Source organism: Eriocheir sinensis, chromosome 9 (assembly GCF_024679095.1).
Source record: "Eriocheir sinensis breed Jianghai 21 chromosome 9, ASM2467909v1, whole genome shotgun sequence".
Lineage (NCBI taxonomy): Eukaryota > Metazoa > Arthropoda > Malacostraca > Decapoda > Varunidae > Eriocheir > Eriocheir sinensis.
Genome location: NC_066517.1, coordinates 11,217,877 through 11,231,630, shown reverse-complemented (window position 1 = coordinate 11,231,630; position 13,754 = coordinate 11,217,877). Strand labels below are relative to the sequence as shown.

The window sequence follows — 13,754 nt, the reverse complement described above, 5'->3', positions numbered from 1 at the left end:
CTTGTGGTGATCCTAGATGCTACTATAGAAATGGTAGTGTACAGAAAGTTTATCAATCTCTCAAGTCTTCTACTAATTTGCTGTCTGTTACACTGTGTTTGCTTACTTCTAAATTAAAAACATGCATGTTTTGATTGTTTTATTAGTACAAATTATACAGTATGATTACTGCATATGAAATAATAACTTTATGTAGCTATAGTGATGAAAAGGTTGAATAATGTCCCTCAATTAGGTAAAACTGGAAATGGTATAAGCGTACCGTACAATGTCTGTATCTGAACGTGTCCGGTACCAGTACGGTGAGACTCGGTGAGAGTCCATGTGACCCACGCCACAGGCTATCATTTGCCTGTCAGTCAGTCAGTGTGTAGTACTGAGAAAAATCACTTGTCTAGTTCCATACTTGTCATTATATTATAATAACTTGTTTCCTTATGCACGGCAGGCATGGTGAATGATATTATACTCAATTACTGTACTAAGCAAGTTGAAATAGGTATATAATTTTTCTTGGTTGTAATATAAAGTAATATGTTGATTTTTTTTCTAGTTTCAAAGTTGAAGCAAATACCGGTAATTCAGTTCACATCATAATTTTATATATCAATTTGAAGTACCTAATACACATTTGCATAGGGACTTGTTTGAAATAAATGTTGTGGAAAGGTATCAGAGTTTTGGTAACATCACCATCCTTACATTAACATTATTGATACTGTGTTATGTGCATTGTATTATAAAACAGAGAAAAGAAATTACTAATCGGCAAAGTGACCGATTAATCGGTGCAAATCAACCACGCTCAAATCTGTGGACGCGGAGAGTGTTGCCAATTTGTTCATTTCAGAGAGGGTGAGGAAACTTACCCTCAAACAATAAAAGACACCATTGGAGTGAATATAACTATTTAAAAGTAATATTTTTGTTTAAATGGACGCCAATGGTGTCCCGGTGCGCGAGAGGTTTAAGTGCCTCCATTTACATGTTTAATGGGGCAGTGGGTGTCTGGGCCTGAGTGAGTCCTTAAATGCATGGTAATGATTTTCAAACCTTCCATAAGCAGCTGTCATGCACCACTCTGCAGCCACGACATCGAGGCTCTGGGCATCAACGGAGGCTGCAAGATCCACGGGCCGGCAGTGTTGGCAGACGACCTCGGTGTGGGTCTGAACGGCAACGTGGGGTCACCAGGCCGAGGCACCACAGACAACGGCAGCACACAGTACTGCCCCGAGGTGATGAAGGCCTTCGAGGGGGTCAAGTTCATCGCTGAACACACGCGTCGGGAGGAGGAGTCCTGCAAGGTGGGCCAGTGTTAGGCGAGACACACAGCACAATATTATTCTGTATTACTGATGGACTGAATATATGAATGTACTTTTTTCTACATTTTCTAACTCTGAGGCACTGTCTGCAGATATATCATACGTAGTACTACTCCTGTACAGAATGTATTTAGTGGTGGTTAGTTTATGGCTGTAATGAAGCAGTTACTTAAGGCTTTGCTTGTATCACTGCGTTACCCCATACAGGTGAAGGAGGACTGGAAGTACGTGGCCATGGTGCTGGACCGGCTGTTCCTGTGGATCTTCACGCTTGCGGTGCTGCTGGGCACAGCCGGCATCATCCTGCAGGCGCCGACCCTCTACGACGACCGCATCCCCATCGACATCATCTACTCGGAGATCGTGGCGGCGGGCGACCACGGCACCAAGAACACCCCCAACCCCACCAACGTGACCTGAGTCCAGCCATCACCCACCACCCCCACGGACACCTTCCACCTCACACACCGCCACTCCACTCACACCCCGGAGCACCGTGTTCCTGAGTGATCCAACCCAATGAGCTTTACCCGCTTGTCTCCAGCGTGTGACCAACCTTTGAGACTGGACTACTTGATGCCCTAGAGAGGAGGACCCTCGCCAGGTGCTCATGGCCGGCTGGAGTGTCTGAGGGTGTGTGGTGCTTGGAAAGGCTGAACCACCGCTCCCATTGTTGTCCAGGCCGCCAGTGTTAGCCGATGCTCCAGCTTGTGTTCTTTGGCACGCAGCAAGTGTCTTGTCCTGGCCACAGAGACTCTCAAGCTCAATGTCTGAAAGGCAGTGTTGGTGATGACAATACTGACGTGTAGTTTATTACTCCTATGTTGTCGCTGAGTTGCTCAAAGACAATGACAGGCAGTGTGTGACAACCTTGTCTGAATAGATTTGCAGGCCTGCCTTGCAATGATTATTCATGTTGTCTGAGTTACAAAAACCAGGAAATAAGTCATGTTTAGTGGAAGTTTGTGCCAATATACAGAAATATCCACAGCTTTTTTTATTATGATTTGTGTGAATGTGTGTGTGCATGAGTGTGCACAAAAAACAAGCATGCCCTAAACAAGAATTAAATGTGGAATATTACAAACCAGTTAAGAAAAACTGCGAACGCATTATTGCTTCCTAAGGACAGTAGTACTGACAGGTCAGCGCTGCCGGGAACTGTGGGCAGCCAGCGGCGGCAGAGTCCCGCAGCGCGTGGTCTCCAGCGGCGGGCTGATGCTCATGTGTAGAAGATGGTCCACAACATTTTTCTAAAAAGGTCTGCATTATATTTATAGAAGAAGACTGGAGTAGTCATAGACATGCATATATCAGTTTATATTTATATAAAAGCTCTAAGGTTGCCAGCATGCCACCACAAGTTTGTGTGTCTGGGGAGTGTACAGGCAAGTAATGAGGGGCACATCACATTGTCATGTGACTGTAATCTGTGTCACCAGAGAGTGTCTGATGCATGACTGGCAAACAAACGGGTCGCTGGTTGAAAGAAATTATGTTAAACAGGAACATCACTTAATCACTGTCATCTTAATGTTGTCAGACACTGTGATCAACACACATGTACCGTGACTGTTAGGCAATCTTCAACACACAGAAAATGAGTCTGCCCTCCAGACTGCCAGCCCTTGTCCCTTTACCCTCACCTTCAGCCACGGCGTCTCGTCTTGAAGTGTGAAGTCACCCATTCACACGCTGCCACTTCCCTGCTACTCTTTCCACTCTGCCAGATCAAAAGAGTGAAGTTAATTCACTACTTTTTCCTCAACCATACACTCACACCACACATTCACCACACTCAAGTTCAGAGAATGTAGATATTACTGAAGATTAAAGTACAATAAACTGCATTTCAATTAAAACTGTTTTAGGTTTTGGATCTTAGAAAGTTCTAAATGCAAATACTCTGCATTGTATACACAGCTGCTATGTAATACACTAGGAAAGAATTTTGCATCTAACTCCTTCACTAATTATACTTTTTAACTCCATATCACATAATGAGTGTGTAAGTTGATAAAAAATATCCATTTAGGCGCATGCAGGGCTTATTAAGAAGGAGGCAGGCAGTGCACTAGGTTTGAGGCCCGGGTGGCTCGGGCAAACAAGGGGCATACCTGGCTCAGCCTTCAGCATCCTACCTGTGTCCCCTTCATAATAAAACATGCAGAACACCACTAAGGATTTTTCTCCAAACTAATTTTTTACACATTTATTTGCCACTGTATTTTGTGGATGCATATTTATGGCTGCCAGTATCAATGAAAAAAAAATCAGACAGTAACTCAACCTTGCAGGTGTCAATAACAATTTCTTCCCAGCAGCCCCACCCTAGTGCTTACACAAGACACTGCAGGCCCTGCATCACCCAGATTCAAAGAGTACGACTTGCCTGCTGCCAGAGCAGAATGCCCTGAAAGCAAGTTCTGTATTATACACATTAAATCAAAGAACAAGAATCCTGAAACTTCAATATTATTACACCGTGTTAGTTACTTTAGTGTGAAGTGACACACTTAAAAACTCACAAGTCACCCAAAGCTGGTGGCAGTTCCCTTGTTCAAATGCTGCTGTAGAATAGGTGACAAAAAATTTACTTTGGGTTCATTATACATTACTGTACTATACTTGGAGAGGTGGTCTGCTCTCTCAGAGATCAAGTAATTATGATCTAGCTCATCACGTCAATGTTAGCAGCGTGAGAATGAATCAGCTAAGAGACATACTTGCTCAAAGAATCACAAACTTAATGAAATTTTTTTGTAATCAAAATCCATGTTGCAGTGTTGTGTGGAGGAAGCTGTGCTGTGTTAGGTGGTGGTGAAGCATTAGCAGGAAATGAATGTTAAAGGAAAACTAATGCAAAATGGATGATTTTTTAAGCAAACTCTTTTGTTGTGCGGCTTGGGAACTGTTTGGGGCCAACATCTCTCCTTCACTCCATTGCAAACTTGTGTTGCATCCAAGTAAAAGTTCTGTACATTGATTTACTGGTTCAGTCACACACCTCAGCCTTTCCTTCTATCAAACTCCTCTGACAACCATGTAGAGCCATACCTCCTGGGTGACATTTACCCTCAGCACAGGGCTCCATGGTGCAAAGAAACTGTCTCTGCAACCTCACTGGCTGGCAGGAGGTGTGGCACTTGCCTCTGGCAGACACCACTCCACAGTGCCAGAGTATCAATCACAGAAATGTACCGAGCTCCATGCATGAAGGTGCTGGTGGAGAGGCACACACCTGTAAGGAATTTAAAGGACATGGAGTGGCAATCAGGGTCCTAAAGAGAACTGCATTTATTGGTGTGTTGCTCTAGCTGATGCCTCACACAAAACAGCATAAATATTGGTGTGTTGCTCTAGCTGATGCCTCACACAAAACAGCATAAATTCAAGTTTGTTTGGGTGGTGCTGATCTAATGGAGTAACGGCAGCACCAGCCACTGCCATCACCTCAAACACACACACACACACACAAACACATACACACACCTGGCTACAGATGGAGCCGTCATGGGAGGCTGCTGAGAACAAGGTGCCACCCATCATCCCCACATTGGTGACATTCAGCCTTTACAACCTCTGAGAGGGAAACACCCAAAGGAGACACAACAGCTTTCAGGCAATTTTAATCTTAACCTTGGGTACAAAATGGCACTGCACTTTGTAACATGGTCTGGTGGCTCTGGGCAAGTGCTGGGCCAGAGGGTTACAAGTTAGCAGGGAAACTTAGTAGTGTGAGAGGAAGCACTGTCTCTCTCCTTTAGCATGGCTGCATGCCCTTACTTGCCTGACCCTGGGATTCTTTATATACCTGCAATCATTTCTCAAACAGCACGAGTCACCAGTGCAGGGAGCGCCGACTCCTGTTCCTCACCAGCCTCGCCACTGTGACTGCTTGGTGCATTGGCCACTTGTATTTTATGTACATAGGTCCTGTCCTCCATGAACAGTTCATTGGATTTGATATATTCCTATTTAAGCTCTTTGTCGGGTATTACTACTACATGGTAGCAAAGGCTGCGAGTCAGCTATTTTTCAATAATATATTATTTGTAACTTTGTATCAGGGTAGATCAGATTCATGTTATATTGAATTATACCCCGAAAGGCAAGGGCATGAAAAATGCCCCGAGACACATCAAACCGTGACCCTTCACCAAATACAGACACCACTGGCCCAGCGTAGCTTTCTCATGCCTGTGAGGCAGACACAGGCCTCACACAACAGGTACAAGTGTGTTACACCAACAGTCTCAACAAAAAGGACCAGAACACCACAACTCACTCCCTTCCCCTTGATCCTCCACCACACACCAGCTACACCAGCTGCCTAAACATAGCTACATTCTGTCTTTCCCCATCAGATGACAAACATCAGATGTTTATGATATATCTGTCTGTCTCCCAGTTGTGGAAACTGTCAACCAGGAAATCCCCTGAACTAGTCAGTGTGGGGTAAAGATAGTGGCCACAGATGAACTGCATAGTACACATCAAACAAAAAAAATCTTTGAGAATGCATGATGCATACTTGAGTACATGACATGAAATCGATGTTGTCTATAAAAAAGGTTGTGAATATGGATGAGACACATGCAGTAGCTACCCTCTTCTTTCTTTCCCATAACAACAAAAGATCAGTTTAGTGAACAAAGTAGTACCTACTCAAAAATTATTACATACCTGGAGTGTCACACTCTCACATGGCATCCACGAGGGAAATTTCCTGAGGCAGTGAAGCAACCATCTGGCAGACAGAAAAAAAGCAAATGATTGTCATCTCTCTATTCCCTCAAGAACTTGTGCAGCACAATGCAGTAATCTCTGATTACCGTGTGTGAAGACAGTTCTTGGAATTTAGAGTAAATCAATTCATATGCCATTATGAAGGAGGTGATTCTCCTTCTTTTCAAAGATGTAGGTAATCTTTATTTTAATTTTCACTCACAAACTGCACTGGAACTGACAGTCATCATTTTCTCAAGTTAGTCAATCCTCAGCGTGCAAACACTCACCTGGCCCGAGCCCCACAGGCGGCCCGGCCGGGTGCCTTGTCCAGCCGGGTATTGAAGCTGAAGCTGATCCTTCGGGTCTTGCATCGCTACAGGCAGCTCTTAGTGTATCTGTAATGAGATTTTTATTATATTTTTTATTGCTGCCATGTGAAATGATTTTTTCTTTTCATGTTCTTATGCTGTAAGTACTTCCATTACTTTTGCTACCTAAACTTCCTGCTGGTACCGTGTGTACAAGACGTCAAGGTTTTGTAATCTGACAATAAACATGTTGATTATAATTTTTTTTAACAGATCAGTTTTATATAAGGTTAAGGTTTGGCATGAGGGACCATCGAAGATTTCGATGTTTTGTTTATAATAAAATATTTACCGAGGCACTGAAGGGTATTGGCAGCTGCTCCCACCCAGCCCATGACCCCCTGCTGTGCTCTACTCTGCCCTGCCCCTCACACCCTGCCTGGTTGGTAGGGGAGGGGGGCGGGGAGGCTGCGGAGGCTGCTGGCTGGGTGTGGGGAGTCTGTTACACCTGCCAGCCCCACACTGCTCTCAACACCAATACAAGTGTAATTTTTATTGCTTTATCTAATATGTTACAAGTTTCTAGATGTCTTGTGAATATTGTTAATTAAAGAAACTATCCCATTTTTTATGTCGTTATTTTGTATCCCTCACCCAAGTCTCCTTAAAAATCAGCTTATCAGCATCTCTGGCCTGCACAGCACCTTCTTAGCTGTGGAAGATGACAAGACTGAGGACTGCAGGTCTTCCAGTGAAGCAAGGTTTACAATTTGATGATCTAGTTAATCCCTTTCATGAGGACCACTGCTGTCCAGTCCTGGCATGACCTGACCTCAATGTGCCTGGACTTGGTGCAGGCAGGGTCTTACTTGACCTAATCCACCTATATCCATGAGTTAGCAAACTAATATATCTACTCAATAAGCATAATTATATTCTATCTTCATTAATGAAACCATTTTATCAAAGTTAGCTAGGTCTTCCATCAATGATGCTTTCTATCAGTTCTTCTGTCATGTGTCTGTAGATACCCATGTACTCAATAATGGGATTCTCTGTATAAGTAAATAGAGTCTTACCAGCGCTACGCGACTACCAGAAAATTTCCAACATCTCAACGTTAATGCCGAGATTTACTTTTTTTTAAGAGACATATGATCCCCGCTGCTTCCGGGTTAAGATTCACCAGAGCGCACAACCCCATCCATCACACTTACACTCTCCACAATTCAGATTTAGAATCAGTTCACACACACAAGTACCTTGGTATAAATCTCTCAACTAACTTGAAATTCAACACCTACACAGACCATATCAGTGCCACAGCCAACAGAACACCGGGGTTGCTGAGGAGGAATTTACGTAACTGCACACCTGACATTAAACACATAGCTTATGACACACTTGAGACCAACACTGGAATACTGCTCCACGGTGTGGGATCCTTACACACACAGAAACATTGAAAGGTTAGAACAATTAAATCAACACCAAGGCGGCTAGGTTCATTACAAACAATTACACTCGAACGCCTGGAATCACAACACGAAATCAAACAACAGATAAACATGGAACCTCTTCACATACACTGACAAGCACACAGAATTACACTTATGTAGCCTACAAGATCACAAACACTCACATTGACATTGACCCACAAACATACCTACACAACGCAAACAGCCACTGTACTCGTAACACACACATCCATAAATACCAAACATATCACACTAACTGACGCATACCAGCACTCATACTTTCCACGCACCATAGGCTACGTGACTGGAACAGCCTTCCTCAACAGATTCTAGACTGCGGTACAATACTCATTCAGAAAACAAATACACACACTTGTCACCACAACACACCAACACTAACAATTACACTTGATTCACTTCCCTCCCCTGCACACTCGGCTCCCCCGTCCCCCCAACAGCCAACAAAATATGCGTGTTATGCACCTATACAGGTGCCCTGCATGCGCATCATTAATCCAGACCCAGACAAGGAAAGGTTTTGCCGGCGCCGGGGATCGAACCCACGACCAGCGACACGGGAGAGCCACTCCTTTACCAGTTGGCCAAAGAGGTACCCCACTCACTGAGTGAGTTATGGAAGGCTCCCCCATCAGGCCTAGTCGCCGCACTAAATGTCCTCGCCAAGGGTTATAAAGAAAGGACGGAGATGATGAGGGTACGTGGCACTGAGTGAGATGGGGTGGGATGTGAATGGGAGGATTGCAAGAACAGAGAGGGAATGGATGGTGCTGCTGCTGGGACTGACTCATCACCCACCACAAAGCCAAGGTAAAGCTAAAGTTGGGTGCACACGCTATAGCTGCGCGTGGCCGCGCTGCTCACCTCCGTCGCATTGTCCCCTGAGAGAGAGAGAGAGAGAGAGAGAGAGAGAGAGAGAGAGAAAGGAGGAGAGGAGGAGGAAATGAAGGGAGGCTAATGGTGGTCCACTTAACACCTTGACTCTAATCCCACAATTGGAGACAAGAGATGTGGCAGCGTGGTACGGGAGGAGAGACCCCCGCAGAACCCCCCCAATCCGCCAGTTCCTCGTGGATTCACTATAGCACTCAGTACACCAGCTACAACCAGATTTGACGTGACTCACCATCTCACCTCTCTCACTCTCTCGTTAAAAATACTATAGTCAATCCAGGAGGAACTGGCGGATTAGGGGGTGAGAGGTGCGGGTCAGCCCCGCACCGCACCTTGCCACACACTCTCAACACTTCTCGCTTCCTCTCATATGTCAGCTATTTACTACCTTTAAATGAATTTGATTAAATAATTGGATAATCCAATAAGGTCATATAGCGTTAAGACAGTTTCATTTTTAAGATAACAAATATTTTGTATAAATACCACGACACTTGACAGGGTTGTATTCCAACGTTGTCATTCTACACATCCAGAGGGTTTCATCATAGTGCTCTCACAAGCGTGGTGACGTCACGCGCAGTTGGGAGAATTTCTTGGGCGTGTTTCATCACCGCGCCACAAGCACTTCCAAATATGTTGATTTATTATTTATCATTACCTACCCAGTTAATTTTCATCATCATTGGTAACCCCCATTTATGCATAATGTAAAGATGAATCGTTTGTTTCAGTGACTTTGTGTTATTTGGGTCACTGATATCACAAAAAAATACCAGTTAGGTTAGATTATCAATGAGTGAAGCAGTAACAATTCAATATTATATTTAAATGGTAATCAATTGGGCAAAACTTAAGAATAACCACTCCAAACCAATATTCGTATTAATTTAGCACGTGAAAGAATTATTATTATAATGCATTTTCGTATACGTTTTACCTTGGGGAGGGGCCAGGAGGGCATGCCTCTTTAATTATAGAGTTAGATGGCTCGGATTTTCTAAGTCCATTGTTATTGTTTCACAACCGCCTCTATACACAGACTGAGCCTCATACCTGCCTTGCAGTGCACCCTACAAACAAGTTCCTAAGTCAGTGTGCGCAGGTCGTAAAGTTCAGTTGGAGTAGTTTAAATATATTTGACATGTGGCGTGGCCCGTCAAAACTTACGCGCCGCGGGACGGATTGGGAGGGCGGCGGTGGGGGGAGGGGGGGGCAGTATGCCCACCATCTGATGACACGCCTGACACTCGTCAACAGATTGAATGCTAGGTCATATTGGAATAGACTACAAGAGTATGCGTTAGGGACTTTCCTTACTTTCGAGACTTGGGAATTTTTCCTGATTTAGGGATTTTTCTAGGGAAATTTTGGAAGGCCATTTTTCAGTGATATGGGCTCCCCCCCCAATATCCCGGTTCCCCACAGGTCCCCAGGTTTGTCTTGGGGGGTAGGGGGGGCTGGGGTGGTGGAGGGGGTGGAGTGGTAATTCTTAAGATTTACCGTGGCTCTTCCGTCACGCTGGTCGCGGGTTCAAGATAAGTACAAGATAAGTAATAATGCGGCTATAGGTCCAAATAGGTTGTTTCCTAAATGACGAGTTTTGTTTAAAATTATATTCCATCATATTTTTGTTGCCAAGGTATAATTTGAAGGCATGAATAGTATTCCAATTGTTGTAGAAAGTATCCAATTTGGATTATCAATATACAGTCATCTATCAAAGGTGGCATATGCTGGGGTGTGTGTCGCCTCACCCACCCTACAACACCAAGTCCGAGGGTCCCTCCGGACAAGTCTCCATGCAGGGCCCCCTTTCATCCTGAGTACCTCCTTATCAACTTGCTCAAGTCACAAACTCTGTAGGTGTCATTATTAGTTTCTTCTGATCTTAGAGAGAGTCAAAACTGTAAAGTTAACATGTACCCAGTTATGATAATCATTATTAATAGTTTCGTGTATTTTTTTATTTTGTGTCAACGTGTTCCATGTGTCCCCAATCACACCTAGGAACCCGGTAATGTCTTGAAATTCAGTTTCTTTCTTGATTAATCTGTGTAATAAGAAAAAAAAAATTATACCTGTTGTTAATTGTGCTCAATGTTTTTATTAGTTAAATAAATGCATTTGTATAGTTGTTTTGATTTATTTTCTTATGCCGGAGGATAGAATTGATCTTGATTTTCATGACCCTATTTGTGCTGAGTGAATGAGAGAGTTATAGTTCAGCAGTGTTATCATTAGGTAAGGTTGGAGGCATTTGATAAGCTGTGTGTTGTCTTGATCTTGACAAGTAATGCACAGGGCACCAGTACAGGTGCATAACACGGATATTTGTGTTGGCTGCTGGGGGAACTGGGGTGCCGAGTGTGTAGGGAAGGGAAATGAATAGGTGTACTACTAGTTAGTCTTGGTGTGTTGTGACAAGTGAGTGTGTATTTGTTTTCTGAATGAGTCTATTGTACCGCAGTCTAAAGTCTGTAGGGGGAGGCTGTTCCAGTCACGTGTGGTGCGTGGAAAGTATGAGTCTGTACATGTGTCAGTGTTTGTGTGATATGTTTGGTATTTTTGGCTGAGTGTGTTATGAGTACGCTGACTGTTTGCGTTCTGTAAGTATGTGTGTGGGTCAATGTCAGTGTAAGTGTATGTGATCTTGTACAGAATTTTAAGTGTGTGCTTGTCTGCACATGTGAAGAGGTTACATATTAATCTGTTGTTTGATCTGTGTTATGATGCCTGGTGTTCAAGTTCATTGTTTATAATGAACCGAGCCACCTTGGTGTTGATTAGTGCTAACTTATGTTTGTGTGTGTGTCTGTAAGGATCCCACACCGTGGAACAGCATGCTAGTGTTGGTCTCACAAGTGTGTTGTTCATCAGCGCTTATTTGTCTCTGGCCTTTAAGCCTGCGTCAAGTGAGAACCTATTACCCTGGGACACAGGCAAGTATCTAATGTCTAAGTTAAAAGAGTTTGCTTTCCCAGTAAACCTATTTATCCATCAGCCTGAGAGGGTATCAGGACACCTCTCCTCCCGAAATTGATCTTTCTTTCAGCCACCTCTTTTAATTATTTTTTGGGAGCAGGGAGTAGCGGGCTTTTTTATTATTGTTTTCTTTTTTTGTGTGGAAGATGAACAGGTGGTGTGCCATCTGCCTAGGCTGGGCCTATGAATTTTAGAGTAAAAGAGTCGCCATTAAGATGGTACAGCAAGATACAGAAGCTAGAGGGAGTCGACTGGCATGTAGGAGACTGGGGGAGCAGGTTGATGTTTAAAGCATGAACGAGAACCCCGCAGCTAAATGGCAGGAATAGGGAAGGGGGAAACTAGAACTGTAGCTGTAGGACAGGGGAGAAAGAATCAGTGGAACATCCAATAGTAGAATGCAGCAACCATGAGAGGCAGAGAGGGGAGTTATTAGTAGCACCAGGGAGGAGTGGGCTAAGAGGCTAGAGGAGGACAACGGGGCCATCGCATGGTACGTGTTGGATGGAGATGCAGTGCTGGGAAAAAAGGGCACAAATGCTTGAATAAGCGCACGGATAAGCAATGTCAGTAAGTTATTCCAGCAACAAACTGAAAAATAAAGTGTGATAGTATATTGCAGTGAAGAAAAATTAAGCTACACAGCACAATTGAAAGGAAAAGTGTGTGAATAAACAGGAGAGACGCCCGAGAGGAGGAGGACAGGTCAAAAGAAGAAGAGGAGGAATGTTTGTTTACATATCCGCCTAAAAATGCGTTCCATTTACGGCGCGAAAACCCGGACCTGGGTCTGGGTTTATCCCCGAACCTGGTTCCGGGTTTTGTGTCAAATGGAAGATGCTATTAACACCTTGACTCTAATCCCACAATTGGAGACAAGAGATGTGGCAGAGTGGTACGGGAGGAGAGACCCCCGCAGAAACCCCCCAATCCGCCAGTTCCTCGTGGATTCACTATAACAGTAGTATTTTCATCATTATAATTGTTATCCATGACAATTTTCGTATCAGTAATATTTCGTTCATATGTTAGAGATGAATAGATAGATAGACAGACAGACAGACAGGTGGTGTGAGGCCGTGAGGGTGATTTCAATTGAGGCAGACTGAGGGGCTGCAGGTGACGTCATTACGCAGAAGAGGAGAATTCTGGTACGAGGTTGAGAAGACCTGACTGGTGTATTCTGCTGATCTTGCGGTATAGCAGTGCGCTGCGAGGCTTAACGGCCAAACAGGCGGCGGTTCTAGCCCCGCTCAGGTCGGATTCTTTCGGTTGACTAGGAGCGGTTACTGTCGCCCCTTGAGCAAGGGGGATGGGGTGTGTGAGGTCCTGGCAGTACCAGAGATCGACGATAATTATAATGGGCACTTGCTCTCGTCGGGAGGGTACCTGCTGGCGAAAGCGAGTCCAACTCGTGATCAGGCCGTGGTGAATTACACACACACACACACACTGGCGGATCCAAGACCCCCCCCCCCCCCATGGTCCTGAGCAGATACAGGAAAACTAGCTCAAAAGCGCGCTGCGGCTATAACAGTGGTTTTTCTCAGAGGAATCGGCCGTCTCATTCGGATCCGAAGGGGAACACTGGCCACCCAGGAATGCCCAGGAATTCAGGTGAGTCCACCAGTTATTCAGGAGCAGGACTGCCGAAAATGGCGAACCGATAATGCTAATGCCCCTTCCACCCGCAAAAATCCTGGCATCGGGTCCCCCCAAAACTTTCCTGGATCCGCGCCCGCGGCTGGCAACACTCCCAGCAAGCATGTAGTGTTCGTGGGTGGGTGCATCTGTTGCCCGGAGACGCTGATGTGTCGGAGGCCCATCAGCCTGCCTTGCCTACACCCCCGGGCTCTGCTGGACGCCTGGACGCCCCACCTATAAATAAATTAGTTGTTGGCGCCACTTCCTGTATTATACGTCCTTGCCCCTTCTCGCCCCCCACCAGCCATGACAATGTCCTAGCCCCGCCACCACGGACTCCTTATGTTCTTATTTATTTTTACAGCAAA

The 13,754-nt window shown here is 44.7% G+C and overlaps 1 protein-coding gene and 1 long non-coding RNA gene across 5 annotated transcripts in view; one reads left to right on the top strand and one right to left on the bottom strand.

The window, feature by feature from the left end:
- Positions 1-2,316, top strand: part of LOC126995917 (acetylcholine receptor subunit alpha-like) — a 57,009-nt gene extending 54,693 nt beyond the window's left edge. For 2 of the 4 annotated variants that reach the window (XM_050855816.1, XM_050855815.1), the window contains 2 exons: positions 1,088-1,307; positions 1,536-2,316. In XM_050855816.1, the coding sequence (XP_050711773.1) occupies positions 1,088-1,307; positions 1,536-1,748 (433 nt within the window). In that variant the 3' untranslated portion in view covers positions 1,749-2,316. Of the gene's footprint in view, positions 1-1,066; positions 1,308-1,535 lie in introns of all 4 variants that reach the window. The other 2 variants (XM_050855814.1, XM_050855813.1) reach the window with 1 other exon arrangement.
- A 658-nt stretch (positions 2,317-2,974) lies between these two features.
- LOC126995920 (uncharacterized) lies at positions 2,975-7,505 on the bottom strand. The gene is made up of 2 exons (XR_007750831.1): positions 6,720-7,505; positions 2,975-6,454 (listed from the first exon to the last, which is right to left on the bottom strand). It is a non-coding gene; the product is annotated as an uncharacterized LOC126995920 (long non-coding RNA).
- Between the last annotated feature and the right edge of the window lie 6,249 nt (positions 7,506-13,754).